This window comes from Oreochromis niloticus, linkage group LG23 (genome assembly GCF_001858045.2).
Source record: "Oreochromis niloticus isolate F11D_XX linkage group LG23, O_niloticus_UMD_NMBU, whole genome shotgun sequence".
In the NCBI taxonomy this organism is placed as follows: Eukaryota; Metazoa; Chordata; class Actinopteri; order Cichliformes; family Cichlidae; genus Oreochromis; species Oreochromis niloticus.
The window spans coordinates 40,101,031-40,126,292 of NC_031986.2; the positions used below are offsets into that span (position 1 = coordinate 40,101,031).

At 39.0% G+C, this 25,262-nt stretch overlaps 1 protein-coding gene across 3 annotated transcripts in view; it reads right to left on the minus strand.

The window, feature by feature from the left end:
• The window catches only part of ncanb (neurocan b), a 172,641-nt gene that overhangs the window by 46,404 nt on the left and 100,975 nt on the right, over positions 1-25,262 (minus strand). For all 3 annotated transcript variants that reach the window (XM_019352045.2, XM_025903081.1, XM_025903082.1), the window contains exon 11: positions 2,232-2,345. In XM_019352045.2, coding sequence (XP_019207590.1) covers positions 2,232-2,345 — 114 coding nt within the window. The remainder of the gene's footprint in view (positions 1-2,231; positions 2,346-25,262) is intronic.

Sequence of the window (25,262 nt, forward strand, 5' to 3'; positions counted from 1 at the left end):
TTTAGGTCAGTGTTAAAGAGTGACGCACAAATGATGTCACATGGAGCGTAACAAATTACTGTCTCTCGGGAGTAATTAAGTAATGTAATGCATTAGTTTTCTTTTAGTAATTATCTCAGCGCAGAAGAGAAAAGGGACTAAGAGTCTAATGGATAAACACCAGTGTAGACTTTAAGTCTTACTTTTAATGTACAGAAAAGCACCTACATAAGAAAAGAAAGAACTAATTCATGAGCAGAAATGTTACAGTATAAGTCAGTATACAGTAGTCAATATGTGTCAGCGAGGACTAGTGTGTCAAACTGCTGTGGAAACAAACCTGCACGCTGTCAAAGAGCAGAGCTAATTTGGAGCTTTGTGTTTTTGTTCTGCTTACATGTCATTACTTTTCTTTTTGCAACCTGCCAAAACCAAAACTGAAGTTTTCAGCATTTAAAATGTCCATTGTGCTTCATTTTCTTCCCACTCTATGCGCAGCATCGATTGTTGTTCCCTCAAAGTCCCAAATCAGAAAAGAGTAGTAAAAAACAAGAGACCAGAAGCCAAACTTGCATTAAAAGAAAAGACACATCTTCAGAGACACAACTCTTCTTCTGAGATAAGGTCAAAGGTCATCCTGAATGGGCAGGAACTTAGCTTGGTTGCATTTAATTAAGCACAAATTTCTAACTGTCCCTCTACCTAAAACTCTTCAGCTCAGCTGTCTTCATTGGTTTTCACTTTTTAAATTTAATTGCGCTATCTTAAGGCTCATATTTTAGGAGATTCACAGTTTGCATTACGCAGTTATTGCCCCCCCTCAATATCTCAAATGTGTTTTCTTTGCCAACGTTTGTTAATACTTGTGGCAAATTGACATCCCAAGTTATTCCATCATCACAAATGAGCCAATTTACCTATGAGAAATCCCTGGTTGCACTGTATCGCGTAAACAGAGACAACTAATACTGGGTTATTTTGATGCTTAAGAAACCCTGAAATTTATCATGATTCTCAGGAAAGTTAATTGGGATGTCTTTCTTATGATTTCTTAGAATATCAGCATTTGTTTATTTAGACAAGCATCTGCCTGAGAGACTACAAAGGTACTTATGCAATAACTGTACTTTGTTTTTAACCTGAGACATGGTGAGGGTCGTGCACATTTCTTCTCCATTTTTATCTTCAATTTTGGTTTCATTTTCAGTCTCAACTGTCAGCGTTACGTGACCTTCTTTTCTTTAGACTGCATTGATTGGACGGTTCTTACATTAGAAAATATCCAATAATATGTCTGTCATAGAATCTGGGTATAAATCTGTTCAAAGCAAACCCTAACGCAAACAGTAGCTGTAAGTACCCCTCAGTGGTGTTCTGCAGTGACATGTAGGCCATGTTTCCACGAAATGCCCCTTTTCTCACATGGGAATTCCCATAATGAGAAACAAAACCAGCTGGACGCAGGTGTTCTCTATAAACCCAATACATTATGCCACAGGGCTTCCCTCTCTCCCCCTCCTCTACTTCTTTGTCTATATTCACCTCCTCCTTCTCCATTTCCTCTATCTCCTCTGTCTTCACTGACACATAACTCATTAACTCCATCTTCCTAAATCTACCTTTGTCTCCACATACGGGTCTTAAACCATCTTCTTATTCTCTTTTTCACATACACAGAGGAATACCCAGTCTTCTTTTTTTATTATCCTCGCTTGTTACCTTGCTTCTCCACCTTCATCATCTCTTCCTTTTGGTCCTGCACAGCCCTGTTTTTCTTCTGTATTTATTTTGCATTATCCTCATCCTGGAGTACCTACTTTCAACAGCACAATATTACTAACATTAGGAATATGCTGGCTTGAAATAATGCTGGAAAACTCCCTTTATCATTTTTACTACTGTAATTTTTTATAATCAGGTTGTCCCAGAAGCCTGTTTTAAAGTTTCCGGTTGATCCAAAAATTAAGGTAAGCTAAGAACTAATAGAAATTAGAAAGAGGGAATGTATTTCATCCCTGTTAAAGGCAGAATTAAGTTTAAAATTCTTCGCCTCAAGTACAAAGTCTGGAATGATCAGGCCGCACCATGTCTGAAAGACATCAGGCTCCCATATTATCCCAAAAGTACATTTAATTTTAAAAATATACAGACTAGGTCTTTCCTTCTCCAAATCTGCCACTGCTCAACACATGCAGCGTTTACTAAAATAAACTAATGAGTAAAAGGGGAAGCAGTCCCATTTGCCACTTTACCTTTGTCGCAAGTGGCGCCACCATAGCTGGGCAGACAAAGACACACAAAAGAGTTGATCTCATCGATGCAGGTTCCTCCGTTCTGACATGGATTCGACTGGCAGTCATCAATGTCTGCAGGGAGAGAGAGAACATGAGGAGGTGAGTGAGGTTAGACAGAAACATAGACGTACAAACAGCACTTTCCAAATGGCTACTTTTCTAAACTACCTGCCACAGCTTGTTATTGAAAAAAACCCCTGAGAGATCAAACTTTTGCAGAGATTAGAGGTGTTTCTGAGAAAGTTATAATTAAAGCGAATTGATTGAACTTCATCAGCGAGCGGTTTGGGATGCACTGAAGCGCATGATGCTAATTGCAATGTGTTTGCAGGACGTGCCGCAGTTCTGCTGTCAAACTTGAGCCAAAAGAGAGAGGGAGAGTACGGTGGAAGCTATGAAGAGAGAGAGAGAAAGCAGCGTGGAGGAAAAATGAAGAAAAACAGTTAAAATGAACTTCCAACTTCAGCAACAACACTGCTCCCACACAAAAGCTATCTCGCTAGCAGCTATGAAAACATGTATAATAATGCAATTGAAAATTTCTTAAAGTGACCAGAAACTAAATGCCGAAGCGATCGCTTAGATGTGATATTAAAACAAGTTTAGATGTTTGCGCACACGCATATCCAAATTCACACATATTTCACAGAGGCGTTGCCCGGGTGAGAGTTCCCATTCTGTTGAAAAATGGTAGCTGTATTTCTCTGGCTGATCTGTGCCTGGGGGCAAAATCATTAAAACTGCAGCTGGTATCCCACAATCCTCTGCCATCACAACAACTGAGTGAGTCCCTGGAGCTTTGGCAAGAGGTCACAGGAGGGGAGGAAAGGTGAAGGGAGAGGAGGGAGGCAGCGGAAAGACAGAAGACCGAGGGAAGATGAGAGGATAAAGAAATACTGACAAACACGGAGAGGAGCAGAGTTTGGAAGGAGAGGTGATGAAAACAAGGATGGGTGGAGAAAGCCATGGGAGAGGTGATACGATTCTGTGAGTCTGGGAAGTTGGCAAGTTTCAGGCTTGGATTACAGCGGCTTTGCAGGCAGACACTGTTTGGGGCGGAAGAGTCTGTTTGGATAAAACAGCATGACAGCTTCATTGCTGGTGCCCCGCTTTGGGCTGGCTGATATCAAAAGCTGAATTTGATGCAGGAGGTAGAGACCCAGCCAGAGGAGCCAGAATGAGATGCTTGGTTTAGTGTATCACTGGAAATCCGTGTATAACTGCCTCTGTCTGTCTGAGTCACGACAGGGTGGAGAAAGAAAGTACACGAAGAAACAAAATAACAAAGCAGAGATACTCAGAGAGTAAACACTTCCCACACCATTAAAATGAGCTTTAGGTCTGGCACAGATAATCTGACATTATAAGTGGGTGGCTGGCCCAAATTTTAAGGGGCAGTGAATGGAAAGGCTTTATCATTCTTTGGCTTTAAAGGAGCACATCGTTTATTTTTTTATCCTAAAGCTTAGGAACTTATTAAGAAGTATGATATGTAAAAGGTTATTATAAGTGCATACGAGGGCAAATTTCACTGAAAGAAAAAAACTGATGTCACAGTGATGTCAACAGAGTTGTCTTGGCTCAGCTCTTTTGCTCAAATTTCATTCAAATTGGAGGTGTGATCTTTTAAAACAAACAAACAAACCCACCAGTGTCACTGGATTATAGTTCCATATAATTGGTGGGAAAGCAAAAACCCATGGGGGAGCTACACAAGTAAAAAAAGAAACCTATGGGCTATGGAGACATAGAATGACAGCACATGATTCCTAGTGAAGTATCGCAAAGAGTATTTAGAGTTAGTTGTTATACAATTGATTTTACTGTGCCAGTAATCAAACTACACTATCATCGCTCATCTTCACCGTTTTTGGTTTGAATCTGTCTTTTATGACTTTCACAATCTTTAGAAAGTGCAACACTAAACAGCTGGAGACTGCAGCAGGACTGTTAAATGCTTTATAAACTGCTAAACAGGACAGGACGGATCAATACTAATAACCTGAATGGCACGTGAAGTACTGGACTAGCAATGCAACCTATGTAAGTTATTAGCTGTCAAATAACCTAATGTGAAATCAATAAAGTTAAAATTAACAGCAAGTACCCACAGCCACATATGCTTCAGAGAAATGACGATATAAAATAAGATACTACAATGAAAGCCTCAAAGTATAATGATAAACTATTACTGTATAGTCCTCTACTAAATAAAAAAGTTTATTTATATCTGGCTTGCTTTTACTGCATTGGCAGTGTGTTTGGGATCACTGCTGAAAAATAAAGCTGTTGAATTCATGGTGGATCAAAATCTGAAGAATGGCTTCTTGACAGTCACCCTTCCACTGAGACCATTTCTGATGAGGCTTCATTCAACACTAGCTGGATCAACTAAAGCACCAGATTTATATCTTCGGCCCCGTGTCAGGTCTCAATTGGATTTTTTTTCGGGCTTTCAACTACTGTTCATCTGTTGCAGATTTTTCTTTTTTTAGGCTTGCCACATCTTTTTTCTTTTTTTGTCCTCCAGTTTCCAAGTGTCCAGTTTCCTCAGATTTTTTAAGAGCACACTGCACAGTGTACTGAGATAAGTTTTTAAGCTAGTAGCTCTTTGGGAATTACCTTACAATTTAACAGTATGTCTGTAAAACTGTGTTCTCCCTGGCATTTGGTTTGCCCCTGGACTAAACTGAAGGACTGGACTGAAGATGAGTAAAAAAATGACCAAAGTCCAAAGGAAAACTATAAAAGACATTGGAAAGTCCAGAGAACTATTGTTCAAAACCACATTTAAAAAATTAACGCTGTCTCCTTAGAAGCCAAAATATTAAGAAATGAGGGGTGATTCACGACTTTTGTACATTATTGTAAATGTGAAACAAACAAAATTAAGTAAGTGATTAAGTTAGTGAAATGATTCATAAAATAGACAGGGCCAACTCTCAGTGTAACACTCAGAAAGTTTATTCTGTTCATCTCGATGAACACGATCAACACTGGATCACTCATTTAAGTCACCTGGATGAGTGGCAAACGTTTCTTCCAACGCTACATCCAGATGAACAGAATAAGCTTCCTTGGATTTCATTACCTGGATGACTGAGCATGCATCAAGATATTTCAGTGTAACAGAAATTCAAAAGCTGTACCATTTGCTGGATCATAAGAGAAAATACAGGCAGAATGAAAGAAATGTTGCAGCAGTATCTCTGTGCCTTTTCCTTCATCACTACAATATAATGGCCAAAAGTAAAGGTTAGTAATACACTGCCAAGATTGGCAGGTGAAATTTAGCTTGTATCTAAATGAGAGATCGAGAGAAAAGAGTGAGACAGTTAAAAGTTAGCCTATAAGATATAGTACACATATGATCTCTAAAGCAGCATTGAATATTTTGATACCTAGTCTGACTTTACCAGCTGGAGACTGGTATCATAAACACTGGAACATGTCTAAGGCTAAATATGGTTACACAAAACTGAAAACTGTTTAATTGAAAAACGTGAGTTTAAGTATCTTCAGTGTAGCTGAACGCAAAGTTAAAAAGTATTTCCACAAAAAAATGATGATCTGAACGAGTCTCTCAGAAACTCCAGAAAATTTCCCTCCTTCCACAGCCACGCAGAACCAACAGATGAGCAGGTTGCCAGCACAGCTGTTCAAAGAAAAAAAAGAACCCTAATATGAGCCAGCATCTGGTCTCATTAAGCACTGCAGAAGAGAGCTAAGCCGAAGACTCAAGGCACCCCTTGGATTTTAGGAGCAACAGGGTCAATAAAGTACAGCTCTGAACATGAGCTATTAGTGGGGCCACAGTAGACGAGAGATATTTTCTCAGTTGAGAGCCAAGAGCACAGTGGATATTAATAGCTTCATGTTGTCAGGTTCACAGAAATATAAAGAAATTTAAGGACAAAATGCTTTTACTGTATATACACTCACTGGACAATTCATTAGGTACAGTTTGCCAGTACCTGGTTGGTCCCCATTTTGCCTTCAGAACTGCCTTAATTCTTCTGGCATGAATTCAGCAAAATTCTGACTATGGAGCTCATTTGATTATAGTGAACTAACAATCATGGACAGGAAAAAAGTCTGAGATATACTGAGCTTAGTGACATGGTGTGTTATCCTCAGAGGTGGCAAACGTATACACCTAAACAGTAAAATTAGTCTAGTCAAAGGTTACAGTGGGATTCAGCAGGTGGGGGAATACTAATATCTGTTTAGTGGCTCAGTGCACGGAAAAAAATAACATCTCACAGTTTCTAATGTGAGCCTCAGTAGGTTTTTGTAGTGTACTGGCTGTGATCAGCTGACCTGCTGCTCTTTGTGGATTTATCCAACAGGATGTCAGCAGATGTTTCAAAGCTAGTATCAAAGTCCGATGTCCACCACCTACACTGACACTCAACCCTTTATACTATCTTTATACTAGACCTATACAGTTGGTATGAAGTTGGAATTCAGTGAATGAATCTAAGCATCATCATCTTAAATGCAAATTCATATCTGCTGCACTTAATACAACCACTGTTCATCAGTCCAACACAGTGCTTTACTGTGAATTCACCACAGTACTGCAAACTAACCTGTTTATCCTGCACATAATTATCCAGAATTTTCATTCAAACATTTGAATAACACACAACTCGTATAGCTTTTTTTGTTGTGCAGGACGTTTCACAATATGAAAAAAACACAATTTATACATACACAAATTCAATATGTGATTAAAATGACATGTAAGCTTTAAATCTGCAGTTTATCAGTGAGCAGTCTTTACCTTTAAATCTCACCACTCTTCCTCCTCTCTGTCTGTCTGTCTTCCTACATCTTTCTCCATCTCAGAGCGAAGTTAGCTCTCATTCTCTTCTCTCCCTGTGAATCCAGCAGCTGGACTTTTAGCTAGCAACACACTGTGCGACAAACCCCACACAAACAGTTTGTGTGTTTTCTGATGTTTGTTCACCTGATAGAAACATTGAATTTGAAATTACACGCCACTTAAAAAATGTCACTCGCTTCATGCTTTGTCCTCTTCAGTAGCGCTAGCTAGATGCTGAAGTAGCACGAACACAATATATGGCGGGCACCTGCACTCCTTCCAGCCAATTGGGTATAAAAGATGTAAATTAACCTAAAGTAACAAGCCTGTTTTGAAAATGTAAAGAGTAGAAAGTACAGATATTTGTTTAAAAATGTAGGGAGTACAGTAAAAAGTTGTCAGAAAAATAAATACCCAAGTAAAGTACTTGAACTTCATTACTCCCCACCTCTGGTTTTCCTGCTGGAAATGCGGGAAAATGAGTACACTGTGGTCATAAAGGGATGGACTGCCAGCAACAATATTCAGGTAGGATATGCCACATCATTACACCAACACACCAGCCTGAACTGTTGATGCACGGCAGGATGAATCTGTGTTTTCATGTTGCTTACACCAAATTCTAAACCATAAAACCTAAATGTTGCAACAAAGATCACCAGACCAGGCAACTTTTGTTTTGTTTTTCAGTTTTCTGTTGTCCAGTTTTGGGGAGCTGAATTTTAGCCTCAGCTTCTGGTCGCATCTGAGTGGTACGCAGTGTGGTCTTCTGCTGCTTCTGTCCATCTGCTTCAAGTGTTGATTTGGTGCTGAGGCTATCTACAAACAGTCTGGCTATTTTCCTCTGACCTCTGTCACCAACAAGCCATTTTCAACCAGAGAACTGCTACTCACTGCATATTTTCTCTGCAAAAGATAAACTATAGAGATGGCTAACATCATTAGATTAAAAGCACTAAATTACACTGTAAAAAAAAATTCCTAATATAAAAGTATTTTACTGTGAATTTTACAGTTTTGTTCTGTTCTTCATTAAAGTTACGTAAATAGACTGTGACTTCACATTTCAAATGTCAATTAACGTTAAATCACTGTAATGTAATATAACATAATTTTCATGTTTATTAAATGTATCTGTCTGTATATATGCATATTTAGGTTGTTAAAATACATTCACAAATGTATCATGATTTCACAAATATCTGTCTGTTATTTGAAAGACTGAACTGTTAAATTCAAATGTAATGCTATGGAAAAGTATATAACATGATTCCTATAAGCTTGTGTTACATCACACAAGTATTATTATCATTGCTATTTAGGGCGATCGTGGCTCAAGATTTGGCAGTTCACTTTGTGATCAGAAGGTTGCCGGTTCGAGCCCCGGCTCGGACACTCTCGGTCGTTGTGTCCTGGGGCAACACTCTTCACCTACTGTCAGAGGGGCCGATGGTGCGATATGGCAGCCTCGCCTCTGTCAGTCTGTCCCAGGGCATGCAATCCATTATTATTTAAACCAACTGTTGACTATATATTTCTGTACATTTATGATTATTCATGATTCATATTGCCACATTCATTGACCTTGTTTATAGGTAATGTCATTGTTTAATCACATTAAAATGTTCCTAATTTACTGTTTAAAAGCACTTGAAAAAGGCAGAATCCCATGTAAAATTAGGGCAACAAACTGTATTGTCATTACTGAAAATAACCGTATTTTTATGAGAAAGTTATTTTCTGGTATTATTTTGGCGCCCCAGCTGCCGGAATATTACTGTTTTTTTAGGATTGTTTTTTTAACAGTGTATGGTTTCTATCTAGGCAGTGAATTGGTATATGTGTATTTGTCACATTGTGTATTTTGACAATATCCTTAACAATACGTGCTAGAGCTTTGACCAACTTGTTGTTGAGAAAGACACAATTGGAGCCAGAAAAATTCAGACTTTGGATAATCATCATGAACTATGCACATAATATTGTGATATTTAATCCATCTTTTCATAGATCTCTTCACATACTAACTTTACCTTTGATGTGTCCAGTTTTGAGACACTGCATCCCAGTAGAACACCAGCTTCTGAAATGCTCACACTAGTCCATATGGCACCAACAAAGCATGCCATGTTCAAAGTAACTCAAATCACCTTTCTTCCACACTCTGATGTTCAGTTTGAACTTCAGATGCACTTAAAACACTGAGTTGCTGTCAAATGATTGGCTGATTAGAGATTCAAGTTAACAAGCAGCTGAATGGGTGCACCTAATAAAGTGTCTAACTAAATAAGCAGACAAACTTGATGTTCAAGTAAAGAAACATAATAATAAAGTGTTTGTAATCCACTGTCATTCGATATAGGTATTTTTCTGTATCGCCCTGTTTAATTATTTTATTATTTTTACAAAACCACCACTGTAGATACGGTTTCTTCTGATGACATGTTCACAAAAATATATGCACCTATTGACCAGAAAGAGTCAAGTATTAATTAAAAAGCTACACTTTTAGGGAATTAAATTGAAAGCGCAAGTGTCTCTGCATTTCTCATGGGATTAATGGATATGGCAGTATTCTGATTAACCTCTTTTCTTTTTTGAGGGACACACATACCCAGACACACACAAAGGCAGGGAGAGAGAGAGAGAGAGAGAGGGAGAGAGTGAGACAGCATATTCTGTATTAGCAGTGGACCATCACTGTACAATTACCAGGAGTGGACCTCAGTCAGACCAAATAAAAGAAACAAAAATTATGTAGAAAAAGGGTTTCCTTTTCCTTTCCGTTCCTTTTTCACAGTAGAGAAAAAAAAGTGCACATTTTGGCCTGAAAATATGGAAGAAAATACTTATATATACATATATTTCTCACTTCATACCTGAGTATCTAGTCTTTAATGCAGTCCTAGCTCTTTTGTAAAAACGATAGACTAGGTGGATTCACACTTGTGAATGATGACTAAAAAAGGACAAGTAAATCCTCCTCTGTAGCTTCATACTTTGACCAGCCTGTCTGTCTGTGAATATGTGCTTAACTCGGGTAATGCTCAGGTAATATTTGAAGCACTGTAAAAGAAATTACAAAATTCCACTATAAACATGAGTTAACAGCCTGTGTAGTTTCTGAAGAGGTAATTTCATCTTCTTGTAACCAATTTAATAGCCTTGGGGAAAAGCACACTAGTCTTTTGACTAGATTTTTCTCAGACTTCTATGACCTTGATGACACAGAGCTTTGGAGTAGCAGCTGAAGACCTAATAGAGCAGGTATAGATGTAGGCTTCACTCAAATTTGCTGTCACTTTGGATTAAGCGAGTGTTTCTCAAGTGCAGAGCCACTGGAGGCATGGAGAACAAATTGACAAATATGAAGTGAAACTAAAGTAATATATATATCTATAGGGAAAATAACCAAGTAAGACTTTGCACAGCCTTTATTTAAATAAAACAGTTATCAATCAAACATTTTGGGAAATCGGGCATTTGAGAAACACTACATTAAAAGCATAAAACAAAAACCCACCTAAAATGCATTTGCTATCACCTTGTCCACCGAGTAAGAGTAAAATATCCCACTTACACCTATTAGTCATTAAAAAAATGAGGGATCATTTGTAAAAATGTTAATGTGCTGCTTAAAAGTATAATAAAAACTGTGTGGGTATCACAGGAGTTCAGTAAAAACCCAAAGAATAAGTCTAACTAAAATGGTTTGCCAACTACATTTTCATTGGTATAAAAATTTAATTACATAGTTCATTTTTTAAACTATATTGAGTAGGTGTTACTTTATCTTCCTACTTATTCAAAAGAAGGGCTGTATGAATGTGCAGTGGTTATTTAGCAAGTTAAAGTGGCTGCCCTTTACCTCCTAGTCCATTCACAGTGAATGAGAGCTGGAGGCTAGGTTTGCACAATATACTTGTGGGAATTGCCTACTTGCCCATCACTGGTTTCCAAGCTGCTTGTCTTGTCACAAAACAATGTTAAACCTTGTACCTGCAGCAGTCCGAACTACATACATCATTCAGCAAAGTAAAGGTCAAACATTCAGGTTAACTTTTGATGCTAAATCTAAAACTGCTGAAAAAATATAATATTACCATTGTGCACTATATAGCCATGAAAACACCGTTCCTCTCCTTAAACAGTGTGATGAGGGCCAAAGTGCGGTAGGCCTATCCACTCGATGTCCACTCTGCCCGGCTGACTTAATGAGAGGACCATCCAACTTAAGCAGGTGGCAGTGTGTGTGTGTGAGACTGGATTTGAGAATTTGTATGTGTGTCCACACTCTCTGGCTCATTCCCCAGCACAACCAAATCAGGCCTGGGCACTAGTACAGTCTCCAGGGAGTTGAGGAGAGCAGTGCTCCACTTATCTACTGGCAGAGAAATGGATGGAGGAATAAACAGGTGCCAGCCACTGTGGTAATTTCTGTGTGTCGCTTACAAACTCGTGACCCTACTAGCTTTTATTTGAGCCAGTATTTTAAATTGAATCGGGAGGAAGCAAATGAATGCAAAAACTTGATAAGTTACCGTGATGAAAAATATCAAATTAAGGTTTAATTACATAATTTGAATGGGGCTGTTTCTGATTGCAAGATGAAAATTTGACCTCCACTTGTTGTTTATCCTCATCTTCCTGTGTGTAGCTGAGGAGAGCTGGTGAGTTATGAGGATGGAGGAAGGGGAAATAGAGAGAGGAATATGGGGGAGGATAGTGAGAGAGCAGCCAGACAAACTGGGGGTGGTGTCACTTGACAGAATATCTGGAGGCTTACTGCAGGCATGTGTCAAAACCGTAGTATGAATAATTGAAAAGGGACAGAGAAAGAAACAGAGAGATACAGAGAGAGAATAAGAGTGGGAGTCAACAGAAATTGGGTGGGAGAACCGTGGTCCAGCCTTTCCCCCATTTCCCTTTCTGGATTATCTCTCAGTTCAATAGATCAGATTAAATTCCTATTAGCTGCTTACTCATCCAGAGCACTGTGACGCTCAAGTTCAACTCCATCACTGGGTCGACCTATCTGACATGCTTGTGCTTCCAGAGGGTCTTTTTCTACTTTCAAGCACAGAGAGTTACACTTTTAACACTTGCCCCAGCCTGGATGTTTCTGAATACAGAGGCCATATAAAAAGTATAAAGCTCTTTTTCCTTTTATATTTTTATATAAACGAGACTTGAAAAACAATCATTATTTTATGGCTATGAATCGGGATAAAATAGGAAAAGCACAGCAAAGAGACAGTCCACTTAGGGGGCAATAAAGGCGAGAAAGAAATCAATATTTCAGCAAAGGACTATGCATTAAAACATAGTATATTATTTTAGTGGTCTAGTAACTATGCTATAAAATATATACCATGGTTATAAGATTGGAACTGTCCTTCTATTAAACTCTTTAGAGTCTACCATGAGAAATGACATTAGATAAAGCCTGTTTTTATAATTTAATTATAATGAGGCTATGCTCTGATAATAATTAGGTAAGATATGAACAAAAAGCAGCTGAAGATTTTAGTAGCTTTTCAATGTGAATCATATACCAGGAGTATAAGACAATCCAGAGATTATTACATAACTTATAAGCTCAGACTGAACACACATGACAAAGACAATAACAGTAAATGTGCGAATTATCAGACTTATCAATATCACAGCTCTGATTATCATTACTGACAGATTATAATCAAGTACTTCATTAAATTTATATCCAAAAAACAGTTTTAATATTAATTCTTCCAGGTGCAGGTCCAGTGGTTTTTAATGGTTCTGTGTAAATAATAAATTAGTTCAAACATAGACTTAGTGTATATGCATTTGATAAGGTCAGCAAGAACAATTAGGTGTCATATTTTATACATACATAAATGTAGTTGTAAAATGGATATAGCTTAGATATAGCTTTATTGTAGGAATAAAGCTATATCTAAGCATCAATATTTGCTGAGGCTCATCAGCGAAAGACGAAGACTTCAAATGATGTTTAAAACTTTATACTTCTGGAGAATTGATAGGTCAGAAGGAGGAGATTTTGTTTTTTAACCTGTTGATCTCTAATCTGGAACATGACCTGCTCTGGAGCAACTTCGGTTACCATTAGTGTGGCAATGCACCAGAGTAAGAAGTAATCCACCTGTGTTGTACAGAAAACCCAGGATTACCCTGAAGTTACCTGAATAAGCCCAAATCCTGCTTCCTGGTACAGGCCTTTGTGTTTAAAGACTGTTTGAAGATATAAAACCAATTTGGAAATAAATACTTGATCTTATATTTATTGCATGAAATTAGCCCCATTTTTGTTCTTTGAATATTCCAAATTATTTTGTCTACATAAATTTTGTCTTTTTTCATGAATTTTTAAAAAAGACATTTGAAAATTCAGTTACAGGTCCATTTCTCAGAACGTTCTAGATGCAAGGAACATGATGTTACTTATTAAAACATTTACTTGCACAGAGGAAGCCTTTTTCATTCCACAGATGAAAGACAGTGCTTGAAATGTGTATATTCTTATCTGTCCCATCTCATTAAAATTAACTGAAGGGTGACTGTGTCCTTTTTGGTCATCTTTTTTGATTGCATGGTCTGATTTTTTTGCAAATGTCCCGATCCCTACTTCAAACGCTCATAAATATTCACCTACCACATCAAATGATAGCAAATGTCAAAAAGAGAAGCATTTAAGACTTTCTTTTTTACTTTTTGTGAGCTTCGACATAAAAAATAGTAACAATTCCCTCTGATCAACTTCTAAAAATTTCACTCAGAAATGATTTTAATGATCCTGAATCTGGTGTTTGCTTTGTAGCTTGAGAGGAGTGAGAAGGGAGTAAAGCTGCTGGGTGCCCATTCTGATTGCCAAAAACCACTACAAACACCTATTGAGAGGGTCAAGATTGCATCCATTTACCTGTCAACATAATGACTCTTTGAAAGAGCCGTAGGAGCTGTGAAATTTAGTGCTGCAGCTGACTTCTTTTTAAACCTATTTAACATTTAAGGGAAAATTCTGACAAAGAAACAGTGCCATTTTTGCAAAAAGGTGTAACTGCTTTGGTCAAAAATAAATGGCCCTTCCAAAAAGAGCTTCGTTAAATGAATGTGACAAAAAAAGAAAAAGAAAACAAAGAATAAAGTGACAGAAAATTTGAAACACTCAGATAACAAAATAAAGCCATTATTGGGTGTATATTTGCAGTATGGCGTATCTATTATAATTGTGTTGACTCATTATGTAAATACCTGTATTCCCACAAAAGCAAGCGATGGAAGGTGAGAAACTGAAATCTCATTATGCTCTGTATACAATTCATCCATGTCAAACTTCTGTCGGTGGCAGGCACTGACATTTGAAAGCAAGTTTATCCTAACAGAGCTGGAAAAGCACATTTTTCTGTGTGGACTAAATGCCAGCTGTACAGATCAAGTAGCAGTCTGATCAATTACACAGAGAACCTTTGAACCACTAAATGCCATCCGAAGACTTCTAAACCTGACAGTGTGGCATAGAAGGGATGAAGGGACAGTATTATTACCACAGAGGGAGGGTAACATGCAGAAAAATGCACATTAATGCACGTTAACCATAACACACTCCCAACGACGCTATCACCTTCAGTCACACAAACACATTCTTCTAATTGCCTAAGAACGACAACTGACATTATCCAAAAATAAACTGACATGTGATCCTGCAAAATGGAGGCTTTGACATTGAAATGTTTATGACAAAAAGGTTTTTTTGCTAAAAGGTTTTTTTGTGTTTGTCGTCTTTCATATTAATAGACCCTAGGAGACTGGCTTCCTTTAGCTTGCTGAGGGGCATTGACATTTCCATGCCCTTCTACAAAGAAGGATACCTTTCTATTGAACACCCGCTCGTCCAAACAGCACACAATGGACCATGTTGCTTTGTGTCAATAACCATAATGTAGGTGAGTGCTGTGTGTGTGTGTGTGTGTGTGTGTGTGTGTACAGCGACATTAATGAGCATAAAATGAATTTGGTATGTTTTTGTGAATGTGTATTTAACGGCTGTGCATGAGTGTGTTGTAGGAGAAAACAATTATATGGTTTTGTCTGTTTATAGACTGCATTTCTGCAGCTGCAGCTAGAGCCCCGATGTACTTGTGTTTCAGTATGTGTTAGTGCCAAGATGCCTAAATGGATCTCTATTCTCCCGCTTTTGTTTTGAGCAAGAGCTTTTCTCTTGCATTTTTGGCAGCACTAATTACCATTTTTATATTTAAAAATGGATAAAAAGATGTCATCCTTTTTATATGTGAATATAAGAGAACTATCACCCGGCTCTGCAGTTTCACTGAACAGAAAGGGCTTTAGTGTCATTCAGCTAACTATTTTGGTTCATTATTTTGTTTTATTTATTAATTTTTTGCGTACTGCTTTTATGATTTAATCCAGTTTCATCTCGCAAATCATAAATCATCATAACATAATTTCCAGCATCACCAGTCAGCTCAGATACGTCCACTGTTCTAATGCATAATGTTACATTTTGTTTGATTTTTTTTTCATAATTTCACACAAAAATGTAAACGTTCATATATTCTGTATTTATTCCATGTAAAGTGAAATGCACACAACAACAATCGTTGGGAAAATTGCTGAGTTGACAGCTGTGCATATAACTGACAGGACAAGGTCATTGTTGAAAAGGCTGACTGTTCACAGAGTGTTGTATTCAAGCATGTTTATGTAAAAATGACTGGAAGGGAAAAGTGTGGTGGGAAAAGGTGCACAAGCCACAGGGTTGAACAGAGCCTACAGAGAACTGTCAAGAAAAGTTGATTCAAAAACTTGGGAGAGAATCACAAGGAGTGCACTGAGGCTGGTGTCAGTGCATGAAGAACTATGACACACAGAAATCACTGTCACATTTCTCATATCAAACCACTCCTGAAACAGAGACAACATCACAAGTGTCGTACTTGTGCTAAAGAGGAAAAGAATTGGACTTCCAAAATTCTCTTTTCAGATGAAAGTAAGTTTTTCATTTCATTTGGAGGTTCCAAGTTAAAGGACGAGTGGAGAGGCACAAAATCTAAGGTGTTTGTTCTCCAGTATGAAGTCTCTGCACTCTGTGATGATTCGACCTGCCATCTTCTGGTGTTGGTGTTGTTTGGTACGCTGTGTTTTACCAAATTCAAACTGCAGTTGTCTACTAGGAAACTGACTTTAGAGCACTTGCTTCCATCTGCAGACAAATGGAGACCATTTCTTTTTCCAGAAGCACGGTGCCAAAACTACTATCAAATGATTTACTGACCATGTTATTACTGTGCTGGACTGACCAGTCAACATGACTGTATTATCAAGAGGAAGATGAGAAACACTGACTTAACACAAAAATAGAGAAGGTGAAGGCTGTTATCAAGGCAACCTGGGCTTCAGAGATGAGCAGTTTGTAATCCGATTACTTTTTTCAAGTAACGCGTAATGTAAGGGATTACTATTGTAAAAAAGTAATTAGATTACTGTTACTTTCCCGTAAGCATGCTGCGTTACTGCGTTACTAAACTGTTGTGACAATGACATAAGCCCGTGCGATGCTCGTGGCAGCAACAGACGTGTGTAGATCAACAATGGATAATATGGAGTGTGGCAGAGCGTATGACCATGCAGCGTTTAAAGCGTGGATGTACTTACGTTACTTTACCAAAAATAACTTCAACACGGCATTGTGATTTTTTTTTTTAGATCACCAGTGCTCTACATTGTCCAACAGAAACAGACAAAATTGTTAACAAACTGGTGAACATAGAAGTGTCTTCAGCAGCTAAAAATAGCAATAACACTAATTCACTGATATTTATCAGACAGCCTTAAATACAACAGATTTAAAGTGTATGCCATGCTAACACGAAAGGGGCAATCTGAAGCACAGTCCTCCACCACTATTACTGCCACTGCTGATGCAAGTGCAAATTCCCTATTTCAAACATCTCAAAGTCGTCCCAGTCTGCACCAAAACGTAACAATTTCTATTGCCTGTGAACCACTGCTACACCAAGCGTCACAAAATTCTGCCTAGTGGTTTTTCTCTTGCAAATGTAGATTACATTAATAGTGTAAGCCAATTGCACCATGGGCTGAATTTAGTACAGCCACATTAACAATTCAACGGACTATGTTGAGGGAACAGCAACCTCAAACCTCAAATGTAAAAACAGTTATGAGTGTGACATTGTCTATTTATACAGTCGAGAAATATCTATCCATGTTCTTAGGTTGTACCTTTAAGGGTGAGGCAGACATAATAATAATAATAATGATAATAATAATAATAATAATAATAATAATAATGATAATAATAATAATACCTGTCATATGTCATATATCACAGCTAAAATTTCTGGTTGTGGCATGTTGACTTAAGGGAAAAACACAAAAACAAATCTGACGGTCAGTACTCGTACGTCTCCTGTAGGCCAGTGAAACAAAGACAGACAGGAGACAAAATAGCTGCAATCAGTGTAAAAATGTGTTTAGCTCATGGACGTGTATGAATGTATGTGAGATACGAATTTTGTGCGTGCATGTGTGTATGTACCAGCAGTACACAGTAGAGTCCTGGGCCTTAAGCTGTCTTTAGGTGCAGGTGAATTACAAACGGATCAGGATCAGCAGGGAAAAGAGGAGACTACACAGCAGCTCTGGTACAGCCCAAGGCTCTGCGCTGCTCTCAAGAGAGCGTGCTCGGGCCAGTGCTGATCAGCTGATCAGAGGATCCACAGTCTGACGATAACACAATCTCTTTTACTGTGCATTTCTGGTTAGAAATAGAGAAAAGTATTTCACCCCTTTTATTTGGCTAAGATTTTAAGTTGAACAGGAATACATTACTTCACCAGTACTTCAAGACATACCTCCTAGTACATCATGTGGGAGCCCAGATGATGTACTACGAGCTTCATGCAGGCAGGGATCCAACTCGTCAGGGGTTACCAGATTTTCTTGTGCGTCAAAGGAAAGTGAGCAAAGTGAGCCTAAAGCCCGCCTTGTAGACATTTCCCCCCAAAAATCTGCCACGTTGAGAATAAAAACAGCAAAAGATTCATCTTAATTCAAGGCCTGCAATGTGGATGTGGCAATGCGCAGGCTGCGTCAGTGGCGTGTCTGTGAATGTGTGTGCCCACAGTATGTTTCAGACAGGTCTTCGCTTTGGTTGACAGCACTGTTGCAACATTCATAACAGCCTGGGAAAATGTAATGAGCTAAAGTGTCACAACATCTCAAATCGCTCTGCTAGCCTTCACTTCTGACAGTCTGACTCCGCTCCCCAATGCTGTGTGTGTGTGTTTGTGTGTATTCACTGGCTTTATCTTCAGGGTCTGTTTATATTTTGTGTGGGAGGGGGGCCAATGGCCAAGAAATGGAAGCCAGGGACAGGAGAAGCCAAGCAAGCTGCCACAATGCCACCAGTATCTTACAGCCTCACGCTATTTTTGTCTCGCCACAGAAGTCGAGAGAAGGAAACTGGAGATATTCAGGACTGTAAAGTGACAGAACATGCAGAACAGATCCAAAGAATCCTCTTCCTCTCCTTTCTATTTCTCCTCCCTCGTTGTCTTCGCTACTACTGTTATATTAGTCACTTCCGAGTCTCTTCACCTTCTATTTTCTCTCCCTCCCTCTGGAGATCTTTTAATGGCAAGTTTATCCTCGTTCACCCTGTGGCTCTTACCAGGCTGATTTCCTTTGAGTCTACAAGGTTTACAGGTGTCCCTTTAGGGTTCCTGGTGTTAGCAGTGGTGGTGTCCCTCAAGGCTGTGTGGTGTAAGGTCTGTTCTCTGACAGCTCTGTCTGCCCGTAACACCCAGGGTGCCAGGTGTTATCATTAACACGTCTCATCACAGCTTAAAGGAGCCACATGTCTAAATCTTACAATGGATTGCTTGTGATATCACTTCTCCACTTGCTTCCTTGAAGCTTTTTCCAGTCCTCCATCTTCCATCTGTGTTCCTCCTTTTCGTGCATCCTTTGTTATATTTTTTTAATTTTTGTGCTTCCTTCCTTGCACGCTTTTCCATCCTTCCTCACCTCTTTGTCTTTTGGTCCTTACCTCTATGAGTGCGCACACTTAAAAAATACAATAACTTTAAGTAGAGCAGTTCCCTAGAGGGGTGAGTGACAGGCTATTCTTTGCCTCCTGTCGTTATTTCTGACATAGTTAAAGAGGAAATAGTAGACTAAAATTATCTATTTTTCCCTTTGTCCTGTCAGAATCAATTAATCACTGACAGTAAAATTATATAAGGATGTTTTCCGGAGTGGTGAGAGCTCTGATGTTGAATTCTTAAATCTATTTCTGGTAAGGAAATTGAATGAAAATCAAAAAACTGCCCTCTGGTAAATACTAAGAAGGAATTATTTACTATTTTTCAGCTAGTGTAGATGTAACAGTCATTCAGACACGGGCCTAGTGAAGGACTTTATCCCCTCAGTCATCTTTGCTCTGTCTCTTTCTCTTTCATGCTTTCTTGCTCCATCTCACTCTGCCTCATTCATCTCTTTGGTTATTTTCCCCCCTCTGGGTTGCTGCTATGGAGATATAGCAAAAATAAATCCTTTCCACTGTTGGGCCACCACAAGCTGTACAGTAATGCATTTGCTCATACATTTTAGTACAGTATTTCTTGCATTTTATTCCTCATTAAAAATGTCAACTATATGCAAAGTATACAGTGTTTATACTTATATTTGTTCTTACACATGCAGCTCCAAAACTAATCTAGTCATTACCAGGTGGTGAATGCAGATGTATGAATCAGACATTAAATGGTCTTTACATTCTAGCTCATAGTACAAAGTCTGAATCCATGGATACTAATGGTAAGTGAATTAACAGCACAGAAGTGGGCATTGTTCAGAGTACATGGGTAAAACATATTTGTTTTTTTATGTGCATTGATGCATTTGTTGGCTCCACCAACAAATTAATTTCTTTAATTAATGAAATCACTTTCATTCAAATATGGTAATGACTGTCTCCATAGAGCCAACATGCCAACACGGGGACAGCTAAATGATAACAGCTTCAAACTGTGGAGTCAAAACCAGTCGATGATGTCATACTGGCTAAGTCCATCTTATATATACAGTTTCTGTCTAAACCATGCCATATGTTTTTATTTTCATGCATGAGCGCACTCTGTTGAAAAGTATTGAATTCATATTTACAGTTGATTTAAGTTTGAGTCTCAGTCTGCAGGTGCTTGTGTGTCTGTACTTGAGTTTCACTGTGTGAGTGTTTCTGGAACACTGATAAGACCCTCCCATGTAAAACCCAGTTTGCGGTCTTCACGGGAAATCAATTTGTCCCGCTTTCTACGTGGCCAGCCTTTATATGCTTCACTTCCACCCACAGCTGTCACCCAATGTATACAGAGCCATTGCCTCCCTCCATCCAACACAACACACACATACTCACTGAGCTAAATCAAACGCATATCAGCCACACACATGCATATTCATTCAATTTCTATGCATATTCGGCACTCCAGCTGACAAGTGAATTACAAAGAGTGGCAGAAAAGATGAGTCAACTCAAGGTGGTGGTGAGTGTGTATGTGTGAGCTGGTGAGAGAGTGAGAAAGAGATAAAAAGAGAGAGGTGAATCCTGGCAACTTGGCCAGGAGCTCATTAATCTGCAGATGTGTTCACACCAAAGAGATACGGCGTGCTGCACTCACATGTATTCACACATGGACGCACGCACATTATGAGCCCTGTAGCTCATTCTTATTCAACTCTGCAGCCAGTGTGTCCTTTGTTTCTCATTGTCCTGAGGAGGTTGGAGAGGAGGGAATGTCCATGCTGATTGAAAACTGAGAAATTATGCCATCACCTATCTCATATCTTCTGTGAACAGAGTTTGTCTACACTCCAGTACCCCTCTGCAGATGCTTGGGTTTTTTTTTATTAATGTTTTTTTTTTGTTGAATGTGTCTAATGGATGCACCACCAACTGAGTCAGCTGCAGGCGCAGCAGCGTCAATCAGCACTACAGGCTTTTTTTGGCATTCTTGGTGGTGTTGGGGTAAGAGTATGCATGGTAGTGGCAGCAGGGGTACAGCCAATCATAATGCTGATTGAGGAATCCAGCGATGTGGAGGAATTAATGAGGCATGGGGTACTGGCTGAGCCAGCCAATCATAGCCCTTTAAGAACTCGTCAGCTGCTGACAAACTGTGAAAAACTGCTGGTCATCAATCACACAAAAGAGACGTTCTCTGCCATTCGCACACTTGCCATCACATGGTAGCTCATGGATTGTTCATTTTGGGTCACAGTGCTGAGTCATTTGTTGTTATACCACCTATAAACCAAAATAATTCACCAAAAAAGTCTTATTTCAACCACAACCGCATCCCCACCCCATATTCTTCAGCAAAGATTGCTCTTACAAGCATCATGTTTGAGTTAAAAAACTTTTGATTAAAAAAAATCCAGGATCATTAAAGACCAGGATTGCATTTTCCCATAGTTGAGTTTGTCAGAGTTGTTGCTTGTATATGAATGACCTTTTCTTAATATCACCTTTTCCTACCTGGTGGTGAGTGTCGTAAAATTGCAGGAAAAATAGAAGCAAAGAAAAAGCACTAGAAACTCTATAACATATGGGCCTAACCTCTAGAACTAGAAGGATTTGGAGCCAAACACATAAATCCATTGCATCATTAATGATGGAATGAATGAGATGTCCTGAGGGAAGCAGCACGGCAGCTCCTGCTCCTTCCATCTATCTTCCTATATGTAACCTAACAACTCGCCTAGGATCTATCGATCTGCACATTTCTTTCTTACTTTTTTACACTTCTGATTATAACTCTTTGCTTTACTGCATAAATCACCTCTAGCTCTAAGAATACCAACTTTAGCTTCACACTTTGTTAATCTTGAGAGAATCTGCTGACAAATATCTGAACAGCCTGTGTGTATCTGCCATAAAACATCCACTATGTTCAGTTACAGTCTGTGCTTTCCACTTTCACAATCGTCTTTGACCTCACCGCTTAGATCTATGGACCTTTGGTGAGGTGGGTATGGGCTGCTGATATTAATAGCCTCAACCTCATGAATCTTTCAGGCTCAATCATATGAGCTGATGTGAAAGGAGTTGGCCCTAGAGGATGAATTAGTTAATACATCAACCAGTGGAGGCATTTCTAATGCCCTCTTTAAACAAGAGTTGTGCATTAGCTCTTCAAATAGTCTTGAGTACATATTAGTTTAATGTAAGACAGGTACAAACAGGTGTGTGTGCAGGGGAGGTCAGATCTGTGTGGAGAAAAAATGGACATAAAAAGGAGAATACATTTTGCACACGCCCTTGTGAGCATATTTGGCAATTCGAGTATGCAGGTGAGTGAGCGTGTGAGCTTGAATAAGTTTCATTTTATGCATGAGTACAGAGACATTTCGGTATGAATAATTGTATTGGCCTTTGACAGAAAAATACTGAGCAAGAGAGGGAGAAAAAAAGGTATGGAGCCACAGAGAGGGAAGTGGGGGGAGAGGTTCGGGGTTGCGAGAGAGTGAGGAAGTGTGGCAGGAAATGAAATGTGTTATTTGGGAGAAATGGAGGTGGTAGTGTGGGGTGGAGGGTTTGTGTTCACCCCAATCTCTGCAGTGCAGCACGATTTCAATGCAGCCCTACACCGCAGGCTTTGCCAAAGAGCAATGTTCTGGAGGGGTCAAGGAAGGGAGGAAGGCTGAAGGAAAAATGATGGTCTGAGCAGAAGAGAGGGAAGAAACCAGTGCAAAAGAACGACAGAAGGAGAAGAAAAATACAGGAAATGGGAACTAGGAAAGAAAATAAGGAGATGGAGCGTGAAAGAGCGGCAAATGAGGTGAAGAGATGAAGATGCGGTCAAAGTGAAAAATGTAAGAAAAAGAAAAAACATATTTGATAAACGGTAAAGAGCAAGCAAGGGAGAGAGGAAGGAACTGGGGCAAATAACTCCAATCTAATCACCATGATTGGGAAAGTTGGAAGAGCAGAGTGTGTGGTGAGGTGCAAATTAAAAAAAAAGTGCTTCCTGTCAAGCAGAAAACCAACCTGAGGACTCTGCTATGTGCAAAGATACCGTAAAAGATGTCGCTTTTCAATTTATTTTGCTGAAATTGACCAGGGAGTTCTTTAAACCACCTGTAAGTCTGAGCAAATGTGTTCTGTTAAATTGAAAAGGAACTGGATAGATGTTTATGCCTACGTGGCGTTGTTTTTGACTGATTTACTTGAGAAATTTTTGGAAAGCTGAGAAGAAATGAGCAAGGCTGATTAAGGATAAGAAATAAGACGAGTTTATGAGGCATGTGAAATTGGTTAAGTGACCCAAGAGGCAGAAAGAGAAAATCACAAGTCTAAGAACAGTTTTGAAACATGAAACACATTTATTTGTTCCACCAGACGACATAAGAAACAGTTCCTGCCAGCACTCTCCAAAGACAGATCCCAACACCAGTTCAAACACAACATATGTCAATCCCATCAATAACAACACCTGACACACTAAGTGGGCCTCTGCTTAAATACTACTGGATGTGTACAATAACCAGATTCAAAGAGACTTCTTATACGTACATAAAACCCTTTCCTAAACTATTTACAATCTCCATCCACATTAACAAACCACCATTGCCCAATAAATACAAATAACCAGCAATCAATAAATACATGCAGTTGTATCGTCTTGATGCATTCTCAATCATCCAGGAAAGTAAATCTCCAAAAGTTGATTCTGTTCATCTGGACGTAGCGTTTTGTGGGAGAAACGTACATTTGCATAATGACTGAAACCAGCCCATTGTTCCTTCAGTGGGCTGGTTTCAGTCATTATGCAAATGTACTGTTTATAAGGTTTGGGGAAACCTGCAGTCAGCTGAGACTGAAGAAGTCACTTGGATGAGTGACGAAACGTTTCTCCCACAAAACGCTACGTCCAGATGAACAGAATCAACTTTTGGAGACATGCAGTTGTAGTTAAAAGTTTACATCGGACTGAATCCATGGATATTAATGTTAAATGTCCCTTAGCAAGTGAAACCTTAACCAGACACTTTTGATAGGGTTGAAATCGGGGCTTTGGGAAGTCCATTCCAGAAAGTTGATGGCCCATTTCTAAACAACTTTGTACTCTGAGATTATTAGTTAAACAATTATACATAAGCACAAGTTATTCTGATGTGCCAGCAGTTTGCCATTGTCTGGATGAGACCCAAAATGTTACTCTCAGATGAGAGGAAACTGGTTTAGATGGAGCCCTGGTGGTTTCTGCGTCCATGAACTGGAAACTGCTGGAACACCAGTTTCACTGTCCACAGTGACGCATGACCAAATTTGACACCTTCGATCTGATGAACTCAAATTTGCAGCTCCTTACATAGACAAGGCAAATGCATTGTGGAGAAAAGTTTTATGGTCAGAAGAGACAAAGATTGAGCTACTTGGCCACAACCAAAGATATATATTTCGAGTGGTAAAGGTGAGGCATCGAAACCTGAGAACACTGCAAGAGCTATCAAGCATGGTGGTAGTAGCATTATGCTCTGGGACTGTTTTGCTGCCAGAGATACTGGTATGTTGCATAAAGTGGTTCCGGAAATCAACAGCTGGATGGTTGAAACTTAGACACAGTTGGGCGTTCCAACAGGACGATGATCTCAAGCACATTGCAAATGGTTTTGGAATGCATAAAGCAGCTTAACGTTAAGCTTCTGGAATGGCCTTCCTACACCCCCAACCTCAACCCTACTGAAAATTTGTGGACTATGCTTAAGAGCCTGGCCCTTGTCAGGTAACCAATTTAAATGAACCCTACTAAATCAGTAGGGGATTCAGAATCCATTCAGAACTATACCAGACGCGTGTTGATGACTATCAAAAGCTGAGGTGGCTGGCTGAGGTGCAACTTGCTAACCAAATATTAGTGGGGGTGTATGCATTCTTTTGACCCTGTGTAGATTAGAGAAAATCCAAAATAAATTCAAACTTGTGCATTTCTATCTCTTAAAGTCATTAAAGATGTATGCTGTAATATAATTTTACCCGGGAAAAAGAACAGTTTAAAGAAATCATTAAAAGCCCAGACCATGACATTAATGCCCATAGTAAATGTATATAAAGC